The sequence below is a fragment of the Poecile atricapillus genome, chromosome 3, assembly GCF_030490865.1.
Source record: "Poecile atricapillus isolate bPoeAtr1 chromosome 3, bPoeAtr1.hap1, whole genome shotgun sequence".
Classification (NCBI taxonomy): Eukaryota; Metazoa; Chordata; class Aves; order Passeriformes; family Paridae; genus Poecile; species Poecile atricapillus.
In genome coordinates, this window is record NC_081251.1 from 65,924,363 (window position 1) to 65,950,368 (window position 26,006).

Here is a 26,006-nt window from a genome sequence, read left to right on the forward strand (position 1 = left end):
TTCATAGTTTCATTCTTTCCCTCTTTTTTTTTTTTTTTTTTTTTTTTTTTTTTTTTGTCTTTCTTACAGTCCTATCACTCTCATCAGTATGTGGCCAGAGCAATATGAGTGAGTATGCAGAACCCCTTTATCTGGAAAGCCTCATTTGCCAATTGTGTTCTTTTAGCTCAGTTGCAGCTAATCTGATGTCCCTGAACTATAGGGCATGGCTGACCCAAAGCAATAACGCCCTCGGGAATATTGTGCATGTATTTATTTGTCATCAGTCTAACTTGATTTAAAAATTATGTTGTCTGTATGATGAATTGCTTTAGACACCACTAATTTTTTTATTATTATGTTCAAACTAGTCCTTCCCAGTCTCCACAGCTGTTTCATGATGACACACACTCCAGGATAGAACAGTATGCTACTAGGTAAGACAGACGTGGTTTCTCAATAGTCCATTGCATTTTGTGGTTGATTCCTCCAGTTTTTAATACACATTACTGGTTGGATATTATTTATTAAAACGATATCATTCTCTCTGCTTAGAAAAAAGTAGAAAGTTTTTAATCATTAGCTTCTGATTACAGTCATATTAAATGTAAAATACATGTGTTAAATATATCATCTCTCATACAGAATGGAAGCTGTTGCAAGATTTTATTGTTTCTAAAATGTGCTATTATTTGTTTCTTTCTTCATGTTTAGCCTTTGAAATAAACTGAACTTGTTATGTATACAGGTTTTCCCAGTAGGATTTTAGATCCAGGGTTTTGTTTTCTTCTGTGGTAGGCTGACACTCTGCACTATTGTTGGCTTTTAGCAGAGTAGGTTGTAATTATGGTTGTTTTATGTTGTGGCTTTTGTGGGGTCACCCTTGTTGGGATAAAATGTCTGTTATGCCAAGTCCATCTCAATGTTTCTGTGTTTTGTTAACTCATTTCTGTACATTCAGAGCTGGTGATCACAGAATCATTAAGGCTGGAAAAGACCTAAAATCATCAAGCCCCGCCATTAACTCAGAATGACTGTGCTCACCACTAAACCATGTCCCCAAGTGCCACCTCCACATGCCTTTTGAATGCTTCCAGGGAAGGTGATTCCAAATCTTCCTTGGGCATCCTATTCCAATACCAGACCATCTTTTCACAGAAGAAACTTACTGTAATATCTAACCTAAACCTCTCCTTGTGCAATTCGAGGGCTTTTCCTCTCATCTGGAGTTAAGGGCGTGATGATGGTGAAACACTAACTAGAGACACCCTCTCAAAAATTAGTACCATGGGAACTGACTAGGTTTCTCTTTGGGTGTTTTTATTGTTGTATCTGATCTCCACAACTGAAAAATAATTTTAACTTTTTTATTTTTTGAATAAAAATTCAGGGGGCATGTTTAAATTAATAGCATTCCTATTTATGGGCACCTTAAAAATCTTCAGACCATTTTTTTAAATGCCTAGCTTATGCTGCACATGGTCTTTGCAGCAAAGGAAAATAGGGCAGGAAATAAAGCTGAAGGGCTACCTGCAGTCAGCCTATTCTTTTTTTGTCCCCCAACAGCAAATATTTTCATCCTTCATTAGTAATATAGCACAATGACATACAAAGTCATTACAGAGCTTTTCAGTTATTTGAAACATGTCATTCATATGTATCACCTGGCATTTCTTTGAGTCTAAAACTCAGGCCATGTTGTAATCAATTAAAGCCCCTGAACCAGACAAATTAAATTTCTCTAGAGGGATGGAGACTTTTCTGTCTACCTGTGTCCTTTTTTCAGCCTGTGGTGCCACAATACTGTGGCTTTTTGTGCCAAGATGAAGCTCAAACTGTGGACTCTCGTTAAGGATCAGTGGAGATCCTAGGTGCAATAGATGTTTTTCCTCTGTTCCACTCACCTCTTAACAGTTCTGCTTGGAATAAGATTAGCTGAAGGTGGGCTGTGCACTGCTCGATTATCATTCATGATACAAACCTAAATCTGTACCTGCTATGTGCAAACATTGCTTACCAAAATCAAAAACCTACTACTAATTGCCTCATAGGTAATCTGTCCAAAACTACTCAGGATTGTTTTTCTTCCAGCAATAAAATCTCAAAATGTCCCATAATTCTGTGTCTTTCATATAATTTTTATTGTGTCCTTTCTAGTTGAATCTGTTACACATATGTCACATATAAAATAGTAAATCTTTTTTATTGTTCTGGTCTTTTCAGCTAAGCAGCTTTAAAGAAATATTGTCAGGGCTCCCCTAATAAGACAGTGCCCAGCAGAAACAGTATATTAGGGCTTAAAGCCCTATGTCACTGATTGGAGAACATTCAGCTCTCACTTTTCTATTTACAAAATCCCCTGCCTGGAATCAGGCACCATCTCCCTGTTCTGGTGTGCCGTGTCACCTCTGAGTTGCTTCTAATTTCCTTCCTCAGCTTTCAGTTTTTATCCTACCTTGAAGGCTCTTTGCAACTCTAGGGTCCTTTCCCTGTCTCTCTGTGCTTCCTGACTAGGGCCATCTGGTGCTGTATACTATCCCAAGCAAATCCTTGTTAATGATGGAGATCCTAAATGTGATAATAATGGTGAAATCTGCATTTGTAAGTTGGAATATCTGTTAGTCACTAAGGGATTCAGGGCAGGCCCTTCTTTCTTAAAAGCAATGGGGGTTGTACTACTTCCCTATGTGACAAAGGGACTGTGAGGATTAATTTCTAAAATTGTTTCATCAATTGATTTAAAGATGCTGAGCTTAGCAGCTTTATAAAGGTGACTTGTAAGCATGTTGCTCTCTGTGAGCTAGATTTGTTTGAGATGCCCTAGAGCAGAGATGATGTCATTTGTCCTGAGTCACTTCAGAGATTCTCTTTCCTTCAGGGGAGATATTGGAGCACAATGTCTCACCCCAGCCTTGGTGGAATAGACAATCAAAATGACATTCAGTGTGTGCCTTCATTTATTATTCTTCTTCAACCCTCAGGAATAGTGACAAATGTACAGAAGGGCAAATTTGCACCATTCTAAAAGAAGTCACCAGAGTTCCCTGTTCTTTAGGGCCTTGGACACTTCCTTCAAAAGGAAGTTTGAAGATGTCTGTAGCAATGCATAATGCACTTGCAAAAATATATGTGAAATTAAGATACTTTTATAGTAAAGGCATATTTGGAAATAGTCATATTTGGTGCAGTTGAATATATGTGTAGAGCATTAAGTGTTCCTAAATTTGTATGTATGTCTCTTATGTACATAGGGTACATCTTTTCTTGAAACTTGGATAGAAAATTTCTGCTTTGATTTTAAAAAACTGTAAGACCTTATATATACAGTCTAATAATCTGGTCTTTTTAGATTATTTGCTTCCAAAATGAGGAACTCTAGGCAATGGTTCTCTGTAATTATACTACTTTTTGTGCTGTTTTACACGACTTGTCTGTCCACAGTGTGGTATTTGCCAAGAGTAATTTCAGATGTTGCATGTGCTATATTTAAAAAGGATTCATCCTCTTTTGTTAGTCCAGCTTTAGAAAATTCAAAAAGAAAACCATCTGTGAAAACATCTCTTTAACTAATTTTGCCATGAGAGTTGTGGTGATGCTAATGATAATTATACTAGAGTTAGAAAATACATTTTTGTTGTTGTTTGGCAAGTAGAATTAATTAATCATAGCACAAGTTTCTCATAAAAGTCCTCTGGATTATAGGTTTTCGTCACAAAATCTAGGGCTCTATTCCTAAGCATGTATACAAAGATTGCCATATCTGAGCTGTTTCAAAATAGATTGATTTTCACAGTGCCTCTGGTGAAATTGTGCAGCCTGTTGTCTGAAAGTCATGGTCTTTCCCTGCCTTTCAGGCTTGCGCAGATGGAAAAGACCAACGGCTCCTTCCTCATGGACAGCAGCTCCACCACAGGAAGCGTGTAAGTAGCTCAAGCTCATTGCAGCTGTCAGTTACTTTGCTTACACAGTCATGGTGTACTCTTCAGCAGTTCTAACACAGAACTTAGTCCCAATGAGAGCAGCTAATAAGTATGAGCCCAAGGATGCCTCCATAAGTTTAGCTATTCTGAGCGCCGGTTGTGGAAATTGGTGATGTTCACTTGATGGTGTGTGGGAACTCTGTGTTTGACAGCCATTCTGTTTCAAGAGTGAGGATATTTCATGTGACTAGGAAAAAGCCACAGCCTTGTACCTTTGTATTCCTTTTCTGCTTTTATCATAGTATAAAAGAAAATAAATCCCTTTCTAGGCTTTTGCTAGACCCTGGACAACTTTATTTTTTAAAAAAACCACAACAAACTTCTGTACTTTGAAGATGCTTCAGAGCCAGAACAGTGTTCCTACTTCCAGTTTATATTTCAGTTTTCTGGCTGCTGATCCATCTGTTTTTGCCTGGAATTGTCCTGTGTAATAAACATAGTCCTACATTAATTCTAACTTTTTTTTTTTTTTTTAATTATGTGTTGCTTTTATTGTAAAAACCTTAATTAAAATGCATTGGTTCTATGCTTGAAAAACATAGAACCCCTTGAATTGCTGATGAAGTAAATACTTTTTCTTTTTTTAATGTAGAAACCAATGTTTTAACCTCACTTTATCATCAGTTCAGTTAATTAAATCAGCGTTGTAGGACTCTTCTAAGTTATTAACAAATACCAGCAGCACTTTTAAAGAGGAAAACTGAAATTGTTCTCATTCAGCTTTAGTTAGAAAATGCTGTTGGTCTCAGTAATAGTTAATAATTTAATAATGATTTAAAATCTAATAATGAAATTATTCTATCCATGAGTATACTAACAGCTTGAGCTTTAAAATACTTTGCTTGAAAGAAGCACATGTGGCCTCATTTAATTGTTGCCTCTTTCCTGATTAATTAACTGTATTTACATACCAAATAAAACCTTTTTTCATGTGAACTGTTTTAATGTATTTCTGTCATTGGCACCCTCTCCAGCAAGAAAAATGCAGCCAGAATATTCCCTTTTGATTTACCTTCCACAAAAAAAGAAGAGCAAACATACTGTCATTTGGCAGGAAAGCTGGAAACTTGAAGGCAGCTAAATGCTCATACACTTGAGTTGTGTATTTTGCAATTAATGAGCCTACTCATACACAAAGACAAAACAACCATCCATCCCAATGGTAAAAGGGGGAGGTGTTTGCTTTATTTTTACTGGCAAATCAACTGTTGATTTTTAAAGCAATTTCCCTGCATTCCTTTTCCTTAGAAAAAGAATTAATATGGAAACTTGTGTACCAACATGTGATAGGTACCTCTGAATTTAGATTTCAGTCAGGGGACTGTTACACAAACAAAACATGGGCAAGAAAGTAACCTTGTAGTTCTGGTTTTTTTTGCAAATTACAATGCATGCTCTCATTAAGGCATAAGTACTGAAATACTCAAGATTCTGAAGGTCTGTGGTTCAAAGTTTAAACTATTATAATTGAATCATTTAGGTTGGAAAAGACCTTTAAGGTCATTCATCCAGCTATCCAAGTCCACCATTAAACCATGTTCCCTAATGCCACATCTGCCTCCCTCAAACACCTCCAGTGACGGTGACTCAACCACTGCCCTGGGCTACCTGTTCCAGTGCTTGACAGCCCTTTTTGATGAAGACGTTTTTCCAGGGAACTACAGAGCTGTGAAGTTTGTATCCCAGTTTGGAGCAGAAGTTGCCGAAACATTGGGAATTTAGGATTGTAGTTCAAATCTATTACTTTTTAAAATACTATTTAACATAGAAATGGAGATGGTGTAACCATTTTCATATGGATAGAATTCAAAGGAACAATTTGAAATGTGAATACATGTTTTTTTCAGTTCAGATGTAAACCCCCAAGCCAAACTACTTTTTTTACAGTATAAGTTCAAACATTCGGGGAACAATTACTAGTTTGGAAACCAAATTCTTTGCTTCTCATAATTGGATTTCTGTTTCATAATCTTATCACTGGTCCTGAAGAGTCCTTCAGTTTACTGTGAATATAGAACAGAGGCAGTGTTGCATTTGATTTTAAAAGTTACTTCTTTGGTCTTGTCAGGGTCACAAGCTCAGCAACAATACTTTTAACACTCTTCATTCTTCAGCGATTATATTTAAGAAGTTCATCTGCATTTGAATAAGAAAACTTCTGCTCTTAGTTAAACATAATGAGTTTATTTTCAGGAATGTTTTGCAATATGCCATTTGATTAAGAAAGCACTCATCAAAGATAATTCTCGGGTTTTAACTAACCTGCTTTCTTGAATGTCATCGTGACTTCTGTCTCTCTGACTAAGCTTTGCTAACCCTCCCCTTTTCAAAAGATATGTGAATTTGTGAATTTCATTTTAAAATGCCCTTTCCTTAATCAGAAAAATAGTTGTAGATAGCAAAAAAAAAAAAAAAAAAAAAAAGCACAGTCTCTACTGTAGTATGTCCAGCTTCTTTAAAAACATTCTAATGCTCTCATGAATGAATTTTCTAGTACAAATACATTGAATAGAAATATTTTCCTTTCATGTCATCTTCTCTTTGCATTAGACAGTTCTAAATGTTTAGGCTAGAATGTTGTGATGGATTTTATATGGCTTTAATTAATGCAATATCATCTCTATCTTTAAAGCAGACTTACTTATTCACAAATGAAGATGAGCATAAGGAAAAAATTAAATCTTTACAACAAACAATGATAAATAATCATTTCCTAACAGAAAGCTATGCCTCACAATTTGAGAAATCATGTTGTAGTACAATGAAAATAAAAATTGTTAGAGAAATAGGACAAGAGTGTAACTCTCCTATTCCTGTAATGTCTGAGCTATCCTATCCAGCCCATACCAAAGTGAATTGCACTGGGCATAGTATAAATATTTTCAGAATAAATGCAGATGCTTAAAAGCTGTTTTCTGGTTAGTGCCTTTACTACCAGTAATCTTCACATCCACAGCATTGTTGATGCTATTTCATGCTTATCCTAAGGCAGTGTTGGAACATACCTGAAATTTTATTTGTTAGGGAACTCTGCACTCAGGTTCAGAAGCAGGAACAGTTTCAGAAATGAAGGCCATTGATACTTTTACTTGGCATTGCTACTTAATGTGATGCAAGTCAAACTGGAGGCCCAGTATGTAGTAACTGAATCCTGTGACATGATATAAAGTGGTTAAAAGGTATCTTGTCGCAATAAGAAATTTGTTTCATGTGATGGTAAGATTAGGAGAAGAACAAAGAATTAGACTGAGTATTTTTGAGTACCTTTTTAATCCTTGTTCTAGGATTTCTCATAGCATCAGTAGGTCAAGATACACTTTATTTGTACTAGAACTCATGGTGCTTAGTATGAGAGCTACAGCAAAAATGAAAATTGCCAAGGAAGTAAGTTCACAAATAGCTACATCTTCCAATCTTAAATCCAACTGAGCAATTGTTTTTTTTAATCCGATATAATTACAAAATAAATCACTGATGAAAAGTGATGGTCAGGAAATAGGAATTTTTCTTTCTACAGCATAGTCGAATAAAAGGGCGGTTATATGCAGCTTTATTTGCCTCTTGCTTTCTCTATGCACAATGCATGTTTTGGAATAGACATCTTGAAAATATATGTCCACAAAGAGAGTAGGATACTTCAAAGGCTGTTTTCCCTGGGCTTCTTTGTTGGGGTGTTCTTTTCCTCTGAGATGCACTTCTTTCAAGTCTGACCTTCCGGGGTGGCTTTTTTACTGTGGTGAAGTGCAGAATAGGAGCTACAGCCTCTGCTGTCAAAGGACTTTGTGTACTTCTGGTTGTTTCTCAAAGCACACAGGTTATTCAATAAAATAACCACCAAGAAAGAGTGAGCAATAAAACTTTACATGATACTTCTATTTTGATTTCTGATTGCCATCTCCTACCACACCTACAGAACAATGTTCCAGATTCTTAAAATGAAAATTTTTGCCTGGCATAGATCAATGACCTGATGTTGTAGGTCATTTAAAGCCCTGTCCTGGGACTCCTGTGCTACTAATGAATCTATTCTAATTACAGTAATGAGGTTTGTTGGTGCAGGTTCAAGGTTGTGTTTTTCAAACTAGTAATTTTGCAAGACAAACCAAAAATAGAACACATGGTAGAAATACACGTTTGCTTCAGAAGACTTCTTTTATCAAGTGCCTGTGAAAAAGTGTGCTGTCAGTTGCAACAAATGATGCCTAAAAAAGAGCAATCAATATTCACAGCCCCTCCAATAGGCTTTCTGAGGCTCTGAACCAGTGGGAGAGAAGGGAAATGAAGTTTTTTCTGGACTGAATAACTTTGAGACCAAATATATAATTACCTGTATTTAGCTGTGTTGATGTAATCTCCTGGATCACAACACAGTCAAGAGTATATAAGCATTTACTGTGTTAACTCCTTTTTTAAAACATTTATAGGTTTCATTAAAAAATGAGGTTACACCTATTGCAAAATCTTGAAAGAATCTCAGATACAAAAAAATCCAATAAATATAATAAATTCAGCTTTACAGAGCCCTGTTTTAAAAAAGATCCAGTTTAGATGTTCGAAATTTTGCTTTTGAACTATTTCACCATTTCAAAATGTGGACAGCAGCTTTTTGATGCCTAATTAAAATAACCAGACTAAACTAGGTCAAGTGAATATTTCCTGACATCATCAACACCCTTGCTCAAAAGGCTGTATGCGTAGTCACACAGTGTCACCTAAATTGACATGTAAACAATGTTTTGAAGCCTGGAAGATGAAGCTGTGTTCCCTTACCTACCTGCTTTAACTCTGTTTTTGTGCTCTCCCAAGGTGGGACATTGAACTGCCGGCACTTTTGGCTTGCTGTGGCCATTTCAGTCACAGGGTACTGTGCACCTTTTGGAGAGTTTGGAATCCTCAGAGGGGTTACCTCACTTCGGTAAAAATTTCATTATAGGGATAGGTATTGTTGTCAGGATGGCTGGTGGATAGAGAAGCACAGTGAGGTTTTAATGATGGCACTGGGACCTGATCCAAACTCTGTTACCTGCACTCACCTTTGTCTTAGTTTCAAGTAGATGTGAAGTATTAATGACAATAGTGATTATAAATTTCCCTGAGATCACTCAAGTAGTAAAGAAGATACTTTCTGTTTCTTTTTCAGCTAGGATTCTTTGATGTAACTATTGCTTTTATGGACTTAAATGCACATGCAACCTCAATTTAACTCTCTCTATATGTATATATATTTAGTGAAACATTTATTAAATTTATTCATTGGCAGGGAAGATCCATGTTGTCATTTCTTCTCATGAATGTAATACTGACAACAGCCAGGACAGCTAAGAAATAAGTGAATGTACATTATTTTCTTTAAACTTTTTACTCATTTTTAAAAGCAAAACTCAATAATAAGGGTTTTTATCCAGTAGACAGAACTGTCACAGGCTATATTTTTTCTTGTTTGGATTGTTTTCAGCAGACATAGCTGTTCTTACTTGATGTACATTTCTTTGGCTGCACAAGCCTAAATTTCAAGTCTCCGTGATGGTTTGGAAAGTGGAAAACCCATAGCTTTTGGTAGATAGTGAATAGTTATCCTTGGAAAGAAGTAATTTGGTGTTATTCTACCATGAGATTAGTCTTCAGTACAAATTTTATCTTAAGCAGTGCAATAAGAACCAAAGGATTTTGCTAAATGATAGAAGTACTTTCCCAAGACACACCAGGAACCAGGATTTACTTAATCTTTGGCTATTTTGTCTTGTTTCTAATACTGATGATATTTTAAATTGATATTGATACCTGAGCTAACAAAAAATCTTGGTTCAACAGGAAAAAATGAGGTTTTTCTTTACACAAATAGTATTTATGCGACTGTCATAACACAACTGTTCCTGTCACATGCATTTTCTCCTTTTGTCCCAAGAGTTTGAACTTATTTCTGAGGAAACCCCTGATCTATATGCATGGCCTGTAAGACACCTAATGTGTTTTACTTTTACATGCATTTATTTATAGACTCTTTTTCTCCGTAGAAGTAACTGCTGTTTCTTCCAGGGTGTACTTTTCTAAATAACTGGTTTTACTGTTATTCAAATGAGATGGTACATTTGGAAATTCTGTGATGAATGATGTTAAATTGACTGACAGGATATTTTTAAAAGCCTCTGAAAAATCTCCATTACTCTTTTATTTGGAAAATAAATACTTTGCATATATTGAACTTCTGATTTTTTGCATCTGTTTTCAAGGGCAATCCTTGAGGATACTTTTTGTTCCATAACCAGTGGATAGCAGAATTCAAAGCTGACACTTTCCAACAATAGGAGGAAAAAAGTTAGCACATGAAATATTTTTAATGTGGAAAAGTCTCTTTTCTAAATAATATCTTAATATGTGCATATATACTGCCCGTGGGTGTCACTCTGCTCTGGCCATGCTTTAACTGTAGGAGATCCTTAGGGTAAAGTTGGTAACGATACTTCATGGTATCATAATGTATGAGTATCTGGTTTGCAGTCAATTAAAGGAGATAATTTAAAGAGAATTTTCTTCAGCATTTATACTGCTGTAGCAATTTTTCTCTTAAAAAATGAGTAGTATCTGTTTTTCTGTTGTTGATTCATCCTTCTTGAAGTAACCAAGCAAGCAAACTGGTTTTAAGAATGTGGTATCTTTCACTTTCTATCTATCTGACTTAATTTATGGAGAAAAGCCAGCAACTTGGAAAGTAAGGCACATCTATACAAAACAAAATTCACTTGGGTATTAAAGCATAATTGAAAGTGTCAGGACTTCTGTATCTCCTTACCAGAAGGTAATTTCATGTGAGTCAGGAGGAGGACATTGTTATAGTTTATTTCTGTCCCTGAATCTCTAAAAAGGAAATCTATTACCAGTGCAGAATTTCAGGGTATTGTATGTGTATATCGAAATAGGGGGAGAAAAATGTACCTTTTTTTCATTAATTTTAATGGGACTTTTTTTTTTCTCTAATTTTATTAGGTAAATTAGCAAACGAAAATTATTTCCAAAAAATTTCACAAATGTCGCATATTGTTAAAAAAAGGATCTAGAAGATGCTTGTTTGTTTTACTTATTTTTAAGATATTTCAAATCTTTGATTGCTGACTGATTCTTGTTTTCACTCTTTCTTTTCAAACCACTAGCAGCATTTGTTCTTTATGCATAGATTAAACTGATGCTTTACTACAGATGAATCTTTTTTTTCCTGTGCATTATATGTTTATATGGTTTCCTTTCAGCATGCTTTTTAGGCTTAATTCTCACTTAGTCTTTTTCCATAAACAAACAAAATCCCTCAACTTGATAGAGATATTTGCTCACATAATAAATGTTTTACTGCTTTATCTTTATCTGTGTTGTTTTACTGTTTCAGAGAGGATGAGCATGCCCTTATCCAGCAGTACTGTCAGACACTGGGAGGAGAGTCACCTGTGAGTCAGCCACAGAGTCCTGCTCAGATACTCAAGTCAGTGGAGAAGGAAGAGCGGGGAGAGTTGGAGCGTATCATTGCTGACCTTGAGGAAGAGCAAAGGTCTCATAATCATCCTACTGGTGTCTGAATTCTTTTGTTGCTGTTTGAGCCATGCATGTACTCTGTTGAAGATGAGAGACCTAGAAGCCATGATATTAGCAAAAAAAACCCAAACAACAGTCCACAATCAAGGCATATGTTGTGCATAGCGTGGCTCTGTTAGATAGAAGAGGGATGTGTCTGTGAAGAAATAAAGTAGTTTCACTTTTACTTCACTGCCTTTTTCTCGATCCCCCGTAGAACACAAGTCAAAACATTGTCTTTGAGCTATTTGTGTTGTTAGTTGGAGATGCTAACAATGTTTGATGTAGGAAGTCTTTTATTTTCATTTACTTGATTAAGTCGTCATTCTCCTCCACTTCTCAATATCGCAGGAGTCTGCAGATAGAATATGAGCAGCTAAAGGAGCAGCATCTTCGGAGAGGAATAAACCCTCTTGCGTCACCTCCTGACTCCGTTGTGTCACCTCAGCATGCTTCTGAAGATGCTGAGCTCATTGCTGAAGCTAAACTCCTGAGGCAACATAAAGGTCGCTTGGAAGCAAGGATGCAAATATTGGAAGATCACAATAAACAATTGGAGTCTCAGCTTCACCGGCTACGGCAGCTGCTTGAGCAGGTACTTGTACACTCTGTCCCGTATTGTTTCTGCACAATGGATTTCTTGGTGGAGCAAAGGCATTGACATTTTACTGCAGATAGTTTCACCATGCGCTCTTGGTCTGTTGCAATCAATAATTTCTAATGAGATATTTTTTCTTGTTCTCTAGTATAAACCAGGGTTCATGTCAAATGAGCAGAAAATTACTGCAAGTGCTGGAGTGATCATGGGAACTTAGAAAACACTGAGAATAACACAGAGCAATAGGTCTCATTAATTAAAAAGCATGGGAAGAAAATATATACGCTACTTCAAGTAGTGATGGCAGCCACATCCCACGTTTGACTTGTTTTCCCAGACACTTTCCTTAAATAATATGTTTATTTGCTTTCACAATTAGTCACTCAAACCTCCCTTAGCATGCCAGAGACAGATGGCAAAAGATGTCTGAAATACAAGGGAGCAATTAATTACATTGAAAATGCAGTTCCTCTCGAGTAGCATATTTAGACCAATAAGCTACAGCAAACTGATCTTTCACACAAGCAAATGCTGGAGGGAAGAGCCTTTTAGCAACTCTCAGTTGCTGGAGGTCGTAGGGTTTCCTTGTTGGCAGAACAAACACTGATTGCTTTGGAAGTCAGCATGTACACACCTGGCTTACAGAAATAACAGGAGTAACATACACCAGGTGTTGTTAGAGATGGTAGGTTTGTACTGTGTCATGTGGGGAAGCTTGAGTAATGAAGATAAATTTGTATGAATGTTTTCTTCTAATTGATCATTACATTTTGGGTCAGAGTACAATAAGACAAGTGTTTCCTGCCTTCCATGAGTCAGATGACTGGCTGTATGTAGTAGAGGATTTAACTAAGCCAAGAAACAGGCTACATGAACCTGGTATTAAAATGGCCTAAGTTCCTGCTGTAGACGATACTCTCATTACAGGGATTAAGGTATTTGCTGTTTGTTTCACTGGTTGACTTTGTCATTTTTCTAGGCAGTTTTGGCTGAATAGGATTTAGATGCATCTGTTCAATTACTTCTCCTCTCCTCTAGCAGAGAAGTTTTTTTTGTTCCTCCTATTATTCTATCATTTTCATCAGTATTTGAGGAGCTGTAATATTTCACAGGAAAGAGCAATTGGTGCACTGTTAATAATTTATAAAGTAAGGATCTTAGGATATATGGTCAATACTTGGTCTTTCAAAGAGTGGTTCAAAATCTGCAAAGAAACATGGTTGAATAGAACACAGAAATTCTGCCAAGCCCGTGATCACTTGCGCCTTAGTGCTTAGAGCAGAAACTTGTTCACTCCTTAAAACCCCCTTTTTTTTTTTTTTCCCCTAGTGTATCTGAGGATTATCTCACAATTTTGTAACCTTTTTTGGATCCTTATGCTATTCTTAGTAACACCTTTAGGATATACACTTCTGTTGTGATGAAATAGGTGGGAGAAGGGACAGTAATTCTTTCTTATAGTTTCTGCCTTTGGAATTTTCTAGGCATTGTGCAGCTCTTGGGTTCAGATAGAGTAAAGTAGAATAGAGGTGACCTTTTTCAGTATTTCTGACTGTTTACACCACATTTACTGTATACTGTGGCTCCTTTGCTTTCTGTCCGCATTGTCCTGTCTCTGTGGGAGTCATGCCGTGCTTCTGATTGTTCCAAGTATAATTTCCTAACATCTTTGTTTCTCCTCTGTCATTTAATAAAGTGGCTCATACAGAGTCAAGTACATGAGAAGATCTGCATTATACATATCTGTGGCTGTTAATATGCCTTTCTATACATATCATTACTTAATACACTGGATGTTCTACAAGTGATTTCCAGAATGCTGAAGCTACTCCCCTGATGGGGATTCAGAAGTTATAAATAATTTAAATTTTTAGTAATGTTCTTTGAAATTTATTTTTACATTGATAGAATTATAAAGTAGCACTGCTTTCCATTATTGCCCCCTTTCTGAAAAAAATGACCACTCTTCAGCATGTTTGTTGTTCCATCAGCTTGGCCACTACCTTTTAGGACAGCCTTTATCTCTTTCACTGCTTGGGGAAGGATTTTATTGGAAGCCTATTTTTATTTATTTATTTATTTTACTTTTACTGGCTGTCCCAGTGGATAGAAGGAATACCTTTTCTTATTAATAAGATGGATGACTTGCAAGAAAGATACTCCTAAGTCCCAATCTCAAAATATATAACAACAGTATAATTACTAGCATTAAGGACACAACTGTTTCACAGCAATATTTTTTGCCATGGCTGGCATTTCATGCCATCTCTGTTTATCTATTCTGTCAACAGCAAGTTCCCCCATTCCTCTTCTCCACTAGCCTCCTGACTGGTGTTTTATACCACTGAATGTAAAATACTGGGACTTTTTTTTTCTCCAAAAGATTGGAGTGACTCTGTCTACACACAAGTATTGGGATAGAGAGTTAATGAAATTTAGAAACTTTCATGTAGTAACTGCTTTATCTAGATGAGAGCATTCTAGGACATTCTTAAGAGAGCACCTTTAGCAGAAATATGCATGCATCCTCAGTGCACATTTGTCTACTTCAGGTCACAATTCTTAGGTTACCCTACTATTTTTATTTTAGCAAGCCCAAAGGATTGGTAGCTGTCACAGAATGTTGTCATTTTTGTCTGCCTGATTGATTAGGGTGCCAAAGAGGAAGGTGAAACAGAACTGGCATGTGACAGCTTTGATACCAGCATGTTAATCAGACAGAGAAAAAACAAAGAATCCATTCTCATTTTTCTTTCTTCAACCTTTATATATACTGCATTTGCAAAGTCAAAGTGAGACCTATATGAAGGGCATTTAAAGTCTGTTTGTATTTCTCTCTGTTTTCTCTGAGCTACTGAATAGAGGTTTCATTTGGATTTGATATTAAAGTTAGTGGGAGCTAAAATCATCTGTCAACAGCTATATGATCAGAGAGTAAACAGGGGCTGCAACTCCCTCTCCAGCTGAAAACAGAGGAGCTTTATCAGAAAAGTGCAGCAAATTTGGCTTCTTTTGTAGCGTAAACTCTGGAGCAAGAAGAAACACCTGTAATGAATGTGGTAGTAAAATTGGCATTTTTGAGGTTTCTTGTGATTCAGACTGGGGACACTGAGGTTTTTTACCAAAAGCAGCAGAAGTCAAGGGAAGAGCAGGTATACCTTAGCTATCCATTAAGCCACAGAGCACTACAGGCTCTTCTTTGGGAAAGACACCAGCAGGAGGCATAGTGAAATAAGGCGCTCTAGATTAAAACTGGCTGAATTAAATATCTCCTTTGAAATGCTTTTAAAACTGCTGTAATACAGAAACAAAACCACAATTTCAGAGTTTTCTGGAGAAGGACTTATTTGTCCCTTCATATCTTGCTTGGTTTTACCTAAAAAGAAGTTTGGAAATTCCCTGAGACTGGAGTTGGAAACCTCTCCCACATCTCTATAGAGACATGCTCAGTATCCCTGCTTTTATTTCTTTCAAGAAGAAGCAGCAGGTGTATAATAATACCTAGAGGTTTTGGCTTCTGGCTCAAGGGTTGTCTGCTGCATTGTTTTGAATAAGAATACATGAACTTCATGACACCTGAAGTGGGTTAAGATGGAAGTGCTCATATTTTGTGGGTGTTGTATAATTGGAGTCAAATAGAATGTGATTTTCTACTATTATTTTTCTCAAGTTCTCTAACAATAAAATTGTTAAGTCATGTAAATATGTGCCGATATATCTATATCTTCAACTGTTTTGCATTTAACATTTTCCAGTATCTGAATATTATATTAAGGCAATTATACCACTACCACAAACCTTCACTTTCTGCTCCAAGCCCCACTCTTCAGCTGCTTAACAATATTGTCCTTAATTTGGAAGATTTTGGTTTGTTTAGGCTTTTTTTTTTTTTATTGCAGTCACTAGAACTACACAGTAGTTTATCATTTATCAGTATATTTAAATGAAAATGAAGTAATCAGGCAATGCCATCTAATTAGATGATGGTGGTTTTGCAGGTTTTGACTTGTTTTTAAATCCAGCTGCAATATTTCATTCTGACTGCTGCAGCAATATATAGTACATCAATGTAAGGTATTCCAAGTATGTTTTGCTTTTTCTTTTTATTCACTGATAGTCCTTGTGCTCTGCAGTGTTCTTTTATCACAACAGAAGTGGTACCTTGACTAACTCACCACCTGAGTTTGTAGGCATTTAATTTCTATCTATCAACTTGAACTGTTGACTTTGCAGTGCCTCACTATCCTTGACTGAGCCTACGTGTTGCTGTGATGCAATTTTGTATGTCCAGCACAGATCTTCTCATTCACCCTCATTCATCTGTGCACAATTTATTCATAGTTCCTGCTTGAACAGCACCAGAGGCAGAGATTTACTCCAGGTGCAAGTTTGCATTTTGGATGATTCACATTCTCTCTGTTCATCTGTTTGTGGGGTGGGCAAGCAGTGACTCTGCTGCTGGAGTTAGTTTTGTTGTTCTGTATTGAAGACTCTCAACCGTTGGAGAATTTGCTTGTTCTCTTTACCATGACAGCTCTGACATCTTAGACAGTGGTTCCTGGCAATACGGAATTGCCTGGGTTAAATTATCCCAGGCTTCTCCAACTTAAAATCACCACACTCATTTTACTTAGACTCTTTAGCTGGATTGAAGCCTGGTACTGAGCAGCAAATTACTTAACTACTTGATAGTAATTCACTATTCATAGAAGTGTCTTGACAGTAAAATCTTTCTCTGGCTTGAAAACATTTCCATTTTTCTTTGTCTCCAATGCAGACTAATATTTCCTGGTTTATTCTTCTAGTCAAACCTGGCCTTTAGTATTGTCATGCTGAAAGAGATGAGATTTAGAGAAGTTTTACTGAAGATTGTTTTTGTTAAGTTGGAAGCTATCTCAAGAAATTGAGTATTTCAGTTAAGGCTGTGAAGTGCTAAGGAGCTAACTTGTGTACCAATCAACAGCTGTTCTGATTCTAACTCTGCAAAAAGTCTCATAGCTATTCTAGGTTTATTTGCTCAGTTTCAAAAGGACCTTAAAAGCAATGATCTTTTGTAATACTTCAGTATCTGCTTTTGATAGATTTACTTAAATAACATGCTTCTTAAGCTGTTCAGAAGTAATTTAATGATTTGCTATTAAAAAGATTAGTGACAGCAACAACAATTTCAGCTTTATCTACCTCAGATATAAATATTATTTCACTTATTTCTGTTTTTTTCAGAACAATTACTTCCAGAGCTCAAATACTGTATTACTAGTGTCTTCCTCAAAGGAATTTTTAAAAGAAGGAAGGTAAAGAAGGGAAAAAGCCTGAATAAGGCCCCTTCCAATATTTCTGAGTTGCTATAGGCTTTTCTTATTTTCTATCCATGTATGTATACTTAAATGTAACCTCAAACACACACATGGTTAGAGCTAAATGAAATACCAATTTCAGTGGTTCTTCAAGTGAATTTAAGAGTCCAGAAAAGCTTTTTTTCAAAGTATATAAGTTATTTCTCATAATTTTCAGGAATCTATATAGTACAGATTTTTACATAGTACTAATCCCTGCAAATTTGCTGTCTTCCACGTGGTTGAAAAGCAGCATCAGCAGGAGTGATGCCTGGCTACCACTTTTGAGATTTAATGAAGTTGTTTCAAATCTGTCTTTAGTCTTCATTTGATTCTGAAGTTCTACAAATCTGTTCATGATTGAACAGTTGTTCCTAAGCATACCTAGTAAAGCTTTTTATGGGCTCCTAGCTGAATGTCCTGTTTGTGTGTGTGTATGTGTGTATATACTCCTGCAGATAAATACAACCCAAATAATCCCATTGTGTAGTCTTTCTGCAGAGCTGGACTGGGAACCTTGGTGTACTGTGTGTGTTGTACATTACATTGTGTTTTTGTGATACAATAGAATGTTGTTTTTAACAAGACCATCAGCTGCGTCTTGTAAGAGCTGTTCTTAAGTGTAAATTTTCTTTTAACAAGTTCTTGATTGGTTTTTCATGGTTTTTTCCCCCTCATTAGTTGTATAGACCTAAGCCAACTTTCAGTAGTTTGGAGAACAAACAAGAAAGAGCACATAAAAAAGGAAAGGAACAAGATGGCTGCATACAAGCCTACAATTATTATCTGAATATAATTATGAGGATATAAGTAACATAAATCTGTGTCTTGTCTTTAATGTAGCCCGAGTCAGATTCCCGGGTCAATGGCGCCTCCCCCTGTGCTTCGCCCCAGCACTCTGTCCTCAGCTTCCCGCTGGAGCAGGACACAGGCTCACAGTTCCACCAGACAGGTGAGTGTTCACATCAGATAATGTGCTCATGGGCCCATAGTGACTACTGGATAGCTTTGTTGGCACCTTCTGGAAAGATTTGTAAATCAAAAGGAGCGGATCTTTGCGATGCTTCTCCTCAGTGCAGCTGGAGGTGTTGCTTCCTCACACTTGTGAAAGGCTGCAGTGTCCCAAGGATCTACATGACTCTGAATTACAGACTTTTGTCGATAGACTCCTTGGTTCCATCTGTTCTCACTAAGTGAATTTACTGGGCAAATCCATCCTCACTGAAAGGGGAACCAGACTTCATCAGACTGAAGTGGCCAAGAGCTGTTTGTCCTACAAACACATGGACCCCTGTCAGATACAGGACCAAATGTCCAAATCATGTAATCTACACTTGCTGTCTGCTTTAAAAATTCTTGTGTAACCTCTGCTTATCCCGGTATTTTGATGTTCCCACTCCCAAAAGGTTCACATCTTTAGGAATAATTCAATATTTATGGGTACAGGCTCTTGCACATAAAGGGACTTCTCTTTTGAAAGAATATTTTAAATTTTCCAGCATCAGAACTCATTAATTTCACCGTGAGTTACCAGAAATAACTATAGACCATTTCATGGTCAAAAGTAGGGGAAAAAGGAAAATATTTTTCTCAAATTATCTTAGGTACCAGTTCCGCCTGTTTTGGTTTTTTTTTAAGCCACGTGTTATAGATTAAGTATTATTTTGTTTCTGTAGAAAACGGGAAAAATATTCTAAACATTTTTCATTCAGCATTAACATATGTTTTTATTTTATCTGGAAAAACATTGAACTTCTTGGAGTCTGATTTCATGCAGTAAAAAGATGCTGTCCAATAAAACTGCCAACAACTCAGCCAGTTATGTTCCCTAACCATTCTCTTGGCTAAATTTAACCATCATTTTTCAAAGACATGGCAAGGAGGATTTTAGCACTACTGAAAAGGCTGGTACATATTGAATAAAGACCGCTTAAAAGATAAATGTTGGGATTTTTTCAGAGGAAAAATTGTGTATTCACTCTGAAAGTTACATGACAAATCATCTGCAATTGGAATAGAATTTTAATTGAGTAGCTACTGAGCTTAATTCCATCATCTTGTAATTTTATTTATTTTAACTGTAAATTTTTATATACTGTTCCTTGCTGGTAACTTCTAGTTAAATCCTGGATGCAATGGTTAAGTTTTAATAAAAGAGAAATTAATACAACTACAAATCAATAATGTAACTTTCATGTCGTCTCCCAAGGCTAGCAATTATTAATGTAGTTCCTGCACAGTACAAAGGCTTCAGGTATATTTCCCTGGAAATATACAGGAGTATTTAACTGGAAGGTTGGCTAAGAATGCCTTTTAGAATGTTGTTGTCCTTTTTTTTCTCCTCTTGTTACAAAATTCCTGTTTTTGTTGTCATATCTGCAGATGACTTGTTAGTTCCACCTCATGATACCAACACAGATCTAACAGATGTTATGGAGCAAATCAACAACACATTTCCAGCTTGCTGCTGTAAGTTTATCAAAATATGTCTCTGAGAATCATATCGAATTTGAGATGGTCTTTTGGAAAAAAAAAATCATTCTTGTGATATTGACTAGGAAAGTAAATATCTCTGAGGAGATTTCTTGTGTAAATATGCAAGCTATATAATTTTGTTCATTAAAATGCCTCAATAACACTATTTGTGAAGGTAGATAAATGTTCTTGTTTTAAGTGGAAGCAATTCACTATAAGAAAAGCCAGTAGCTCAATGTGGAATTTTCAGTGGTGTCCACATAAGGAGAAGGATCTAGAATCTCACTAGCTGCTGATAAAAACCTTTTGTGGAACTTAAGTGAATTAAGTAGATTCAGAATTTCTGAATGCAGTTTTTGTTATAAAGTTTAAAAAAAAGGTCCTTACACTAATTACTGAACTAGTTATTAAATAGACCAGAGGACATCTGAGAATGCAGCACGTAACACCTTTCCCTGCTTAAATGCATTGGAAGTTGATGTTTTATTCAGTGTCTATTAAAGAGAGAACAAAAGGAAAACCAGCTTGTTCCTATGCATGTCTTTTATCAACTGACATATATTTCCACTGATCCTCCTCCTCCTTCCAGTGTCTCTGTACTTGCAAAAGTGAGGAGCTGTCTCATGTATTTTGGTGGGTTTTGTAAAATACATATATGCATATACATATATGCATATACACGTCTCTCTCTAGATATGTATATTTCAGCTCTTTTGCCTTAGAAAAACAGTAGTGAAAGCTTTGATATATTCTCAAAACTGTTGAAAGATTCAAATGAAACGTAATAATAATGGTCAGTTTTAAAAGGCAAAGGTCAGAGTGTCTATGCACAGTCCTTTTGGAAGCATCAAGACTCAACTCTGCTGTTTTGAAAGCTCTGTGAACCCTGTTACAATACCCCTTTTATCTCTAGACCATACATTGTTTGGCTGTGACAAACTACATCACGTAAGGTGCACCTTGCATGTTTTTAAAAAGAAAATTGTGTTCTAGTAAAAAGGTCTTGTTTCAGCTGTCTTTTTTGATTTTTGATGAGTTCAACAATTCAGAGCCCCTTGTTCTGCAAATTAAGGATTTAATTCTAAGGAGCATCTCATTTGAAGTCAACATCTAGTGCAGCTGCTCAGCACACCTTGAGGGTGTGTGTATACTAATCAATATAAAGTGCAACTCAAGCATTTGTTCTTGGTTTTGCAAATTACTGTCTTGCTATAATTACTATACAGCTACATGGTCATTTGGCCCAAATCAATATAAAGTAAATTGCATTGGTCATGCTGGCTGTTCTCCAGGACTGTAAAACAGAAAAAAATTTCTCTGATTCCATGAACAAGCACCTTGAATGAGACAGGAGAATACTGCTAGTGAAAACCATGGCCCATGCATATTGTGAAGTCTATCTGAGCATATAAGATTAAAAGAAGGCAAATTTCATGTGATTTTTTCCCTGTTGTCAGGCTAAACCACCTTGCCCCAGTTAGTAAGTACTACTTACATTTGCTCTCATTCAGTCACTCTATAACATCTTTTACTTGGGAGTAAATTTTTTTTGACTGTCAGGTTCATATCTTAAATGTTTTAGAAGCCTGGAATGAGGATTATTAGTCTGCTCTTCCCAACAAAGTGCATTACACTCTGAGTTTTGCTAAGGAAGACAGATACTGTCTGTCATTAAGTCCATCACCTTTTCCTGTGGCCATTGGAGAGGGATCTCTTCCTGGCCAGACAGTTGTCAAATCTGTTCTGTAAGACTTCAAATTATGTAAATTCCATGGACTGTCTAGGCAGCACGGTATTCCTAACCTTAAAAAATAACATCCTTAGCCTCTTTATTATACCCAAACTCAATTTTATCAAAACAGCCTTCATATGAAACATCTCATGTCCAATTATTAACAAAACAAAAACCAAGAAGTAGAAAGCTTCACCCTCTTCTTTACTTGTCTCTTCTGCCATGGCCAAAGCCTCTATCAAGGAGTTAATAGTATCTGAGCCTTATGCAGATAATTTTTATCCCATTTTGACTGTTTAACAGAGATAATTGTCTTACTTGCTTTATTTGTTTTCATGGATTTCAGGTTATAATTCATCTTGAAATCTGTCTATTTATATCAAATATCCTTTATGAAGCAATTATTTATATAGTAAGGCCAACAATGCCTTCAATGGTGGTTTTAGTTGTTTTTTGTTTTGTTGTTTGGTTTTGGTTTTTTTGTCCATGAGATCCACTGATCATGGATATAATTTCCCCTTTTCCTTCCTTGTTTATGTCATTGGTCCTCAGAAGTAGGCAGGTGTACAACACTGCAGAAGTCTTGTCTGTGCATCTCAGTGATGCCCAGAACAGTGAATTTTAAACAGATGTTACTGTAATACAACACTCGGGGGTTTCTGTGGCTACAAATCATGAAAGTGAAACAATTCTTACTAGCTGTATCATTATAATGCTATAAAATTGTTAAAAGTAAGTTTGTGAAGAATTAAACCACTAGAACACATTTTAATTAAATGTATAGTCTTTTAAAGATAAGTCTTTTTTTCTTCTATAGTATGTATTTTCCTAATAATAACTTTGTTTTTAAACTGTCAAAATGCAGAATCATGTAAATTTCTAACCTTTTTTTTTTTTTTTCTATTTGCAGCAAGTTTCAGTGGCAGACCACAGGTATGAGACATGTTTGCATACTTGCATAGGCATTGGAAACAAAGCCAGTGAAAAGTTCCATTAAAGCAAAGGGGAGGGGGTGGTTTTGTCTGTTTTTTTCTAGAGATCTATTTGAGAGCTAGACTGATACAACAGAAAGGCCAGATTCTGGAATATCATAGGTAACAGAAAATTTCTACTAGTTCAGGCACTGCCACAGGTTCTGCAGGTTCCACATGGAACCAGCTCGCATTTATTTGGGCCAATTAGCTTCAAGCGAGCATCAGCTTGCAAGATCAAAGCTGGTTCTTGCAAAGAATTTGTCCATACGTCCTTGTGTCCTGGTGCCCACAGCTTCACCATCAGGAGCTGTGGGCACTGTACACAAGGATCAGGAGCCACACAGCACCTTAGGCACTAGATTAAGCTGTCTGTGCTGAATAGGCAACCACTTCAAGGACTGCAATATTGTAAACTTGGATTTCTTTTAACTGTATGCCTGTTATTTGCTGAGTCTCAAGCCAATACATGTAAATTTTTAAAATATATGGCTTTTGTAAGATGACGTCACAGTCCTGAGGTGACTGAGCCCAGAGCAGTGAGAAGTTTCTGTGTGTGCTGACACATGGTACTGATGCTGTTCCTCATCACAACAGGCCATGTGAAGTGTTCATTGGGATGTCAGCCAGTGCTTCCTGGCGTGCAGCACAGCCCTGTTCTGCAACCTGCCAGCCGCGCATTCCGCCTCATCACAAACCTGCACGGGACCCCGGAACACGCCGTGCGCTCCGACCGCGTGTTCTACTTGAAACAGTACAACACTGAATACCCAAAGACGAGGATGTTGTTTTTATAGTACCTTCTTTTTTTTTTTTTTTCCTTCTTCCCTTTCTATGCAACTGTAAATTAACAAGCAGTGGAATATTTGTCACTGATTTGTATAAATATACAGCCAGGGGAAAAGGGGCAGGGGCTTTATATACGTTCTTTTTGATAATCGTAAAGAGAACTGCATAAGGAGTTTGGAGCAAAACGTTACATTTATACATTCCTTTCAGCTCTTTGCTTTTGCATTGTAAAATACTCTTAGTTATATTCTCACACATGTAATATTCTATACTGATTATTTATATGCTAACCATCTGACCACACAGATTTCAGAATATCCTTGCATTATTTTCAGCATTGGCATATGAAGTTCCCATAATCTGCATTATTGTTACTGGTTAACAATATTGGATGCAAGATACAATATTTTAATTCAGTTAAAGAAGGTAAACTCTCATTTCAAGTCATAAGTAGTATTCTTATGTACCTAAGCGGTATTTTTAACTTTCTTTTCATTATTTCCAGCCAACACTCCATTTGGAGGATTATTTTTATTAAGCCTTACTTTACTTTGAATCAGGAGATAGCTAAAAAGAGGATTTAGTTCTTACTAAAACCAACTTAAGCTATGCTCTAAGTTAGTGTAATCTTTCCCAACTTTGTTCAGAGACAAAGCTTTGCTGTTCCCTGCTGGGCCAAACTTGCTTCAAGTTTTGGAATTTACAGTCTATGAAGTAAAGCTCATTTCTGTGAGATTCCTTTCTTTTGTCTGCCTCTTGGAAATGAAGAGACAACTAGAAAGCCCTTTCCAATACTATTAGCAACAAAACTTCCTCCAGAACTGCAGTGCACTTAGATGTTATCATTTGGCATTGTAATCTTGCAGATCATCCTTATCTTTGAAATAATTTATTTATGTACTTTTGATAATTATGGGCAAGTTATGGCACTGATCAGCTGATCTGTAGTTTAAAGATTATCATAAGAGATTTTACTTCCTTCACAGAGTTTACAATGCTGCATGAACACTTGCTTTAATTCTAGAACATACCTTTAATTGGTAAAACTGCATGCAATATCTCTCATATATAGTAAAGAGAAAAAAAGCTGTGTTGTTCTTAATTATCACTGAAGGAAAGAAAAACTTATCTCAAAATAGTATTGAAAGAGGTGTAAAATTCTCTACTGCTACTAAAAAGTGCTAGGGGACATTAAAAGAGCAGGTCAGGAATTTCCAATGGTTTTGTGAAGTTTTGCCAGCCAGACTGTCCTGCACCCACAGTATTTACTCCTGAACTGCTGCTGCTCAAGGAGTGATTCAGGCACAGTGTTGACCACCTTCCACTGCTGGCACCAGTGCCAGTTCTTTCTGACCCCTTTGGCAAGTCATTTAACCACTCTGCCTCTGTTTTCCCATCTGTAAAATGGGGGTGATAGTGCTTTTACCTCTCAGAGGTGATGTAGGACTTAGTGTCTGAAAAACTGTAGTAATGCTAAGTGTTAGTCTTGAGCAAGTGGAGCAAAGTTCTCAAGGTGAGACAAGAAGATGCTGGCTCCTATTAAAATGTAATGTAGTTTTTCTGAGAAGAAAAAACCCCAGATTTTACAGAAGAGGAAAGCCATGACCACCTTTCTACCTCAGACCTATCTTCATAAGTAGTATTGGAAATAGCTTTATATTCTGTTCTCTGCAAAGTACTTGGCTTTTATCAAGCTACATAATTCTCTAGGCAAAGAATCTTTAAAAATATTCCCAACATAAGTATAAAAAGAAATCAGTAGTGAATTTGGTGGGTTTTATTTTTGTTCTGAATATGAGGTTATGTATAAAGTTGTTTTTCTGCCTGTGTTTGTATGCATCCCTTGTCCTCTGCTGCCAAGTAAATGCTGCTTCAAACACTACATTGTAACATTCTTCCTCTGAGACAATAATAAATAAAAGAAATATATTGCAGTAACATGAGAAAAAGTATGGAGTTCTTCCAAAATTGCCAAAATCTAGCAATCTTCTCTTTGCTAAATGCTGAAAATTTCATTCTGAAGATTAACATGAGCAAGCTATGATAGTCAATTTCTATGTCGTAGCTTTTTCTCTGTGTGGTTTGAGTTTATATAAATGAGACTAAGCAGTGTTTTTTTCTTCATAAATCTTGCATATTTTCTCCAGTTTTCCATCCTTAGTGATTTTAGTCTGGAATCCTTCTCAGTTTCATGACAGATAGTAAATCTGATCACTGAGAAGCATACTGCTTTTTCTTTTTAAATGTTCTGTATATGTAAATATGTACTACTGAACAGCAATAATGCATGAAGCTGTGTCAAATAGGAGAACTGTAAATTAGTCTTCAGGTTTTTGGTGGCTTTCAGTCAACATGCTCAGCTGAACCCACAGCATTAGGTATTCAGTCAGAAAGTATATTTTCAACCTTCTGCTGGTTTTAGGTATTTGCATTAATGCAAATGATGTTAATGACTGTGTTAGAATTGCTACCCTTCTAAAAAAAAAAAAGAAAAGGTCCAAAGCCCTGACAATTCTGTTCCTTATCATAACAGCACTGGTTTAACATTTAGTTGTTTGGTTTTGTTTGTTTGTTTTTTTTTAACTC

General features: G+C 36.4%; 1 protein-coding gene across 2 annotated transcripts in view; it reads left to right on the forward strand.

Moving 5' to 3' along the window:
* UTRN (utrophin) overlaps nucleotides 1–25,360 on the forward strand; it is a 307,480-nt gene extending 282,120 nt beyond the window's left edge. For both annotated transcript variants that reach the window (XM_058833987.1, XM_058833985.1), the window contains 9 exons: nucleotides 70–108; nucleotides 351–416; nucleotides 3,834–3,899; nucleotides 11,338–11,496; nucleotides 11,871–12,114; nucleotides 18,297–18,405; nucleotides 19,836–19,922; nucleotides 22,571–22,593; nucleotides 23,229–25,360. In XM_058833987.1, the coding sequence (XP_058689970.1) occupies nucleotides 70–108; nucleotides 351–416; nucleotides 3,834–3,899; nucleotides 11,338–11,496; nucleotides 11,871–12,114; nucleotides 18,297–18,405; nucleotides 19,836–19,922; nucleotides 22,571–22,593; nucleotides 23,229–23,237 (802 nt within the window). In that variant the 3' untranslated portion in view covers nucleotides 23,238–25,360. The remainder of the gene's footprint in view (nucleotides 1–69; nucleotides 109–350; nucleotides 417–3,833; nucleotides 3,900–11,337; nucleotides 11,497–11,870; nucleotides 12,115–18,296; nucleotides 18,406–19,835; nucleotides 19,923–22,570; nucleotides 22,594–23,228) is intronic.
* The last annotated feature ends 646 nt before the right edge of the window (nucleotides 25,361–26,006 follow it).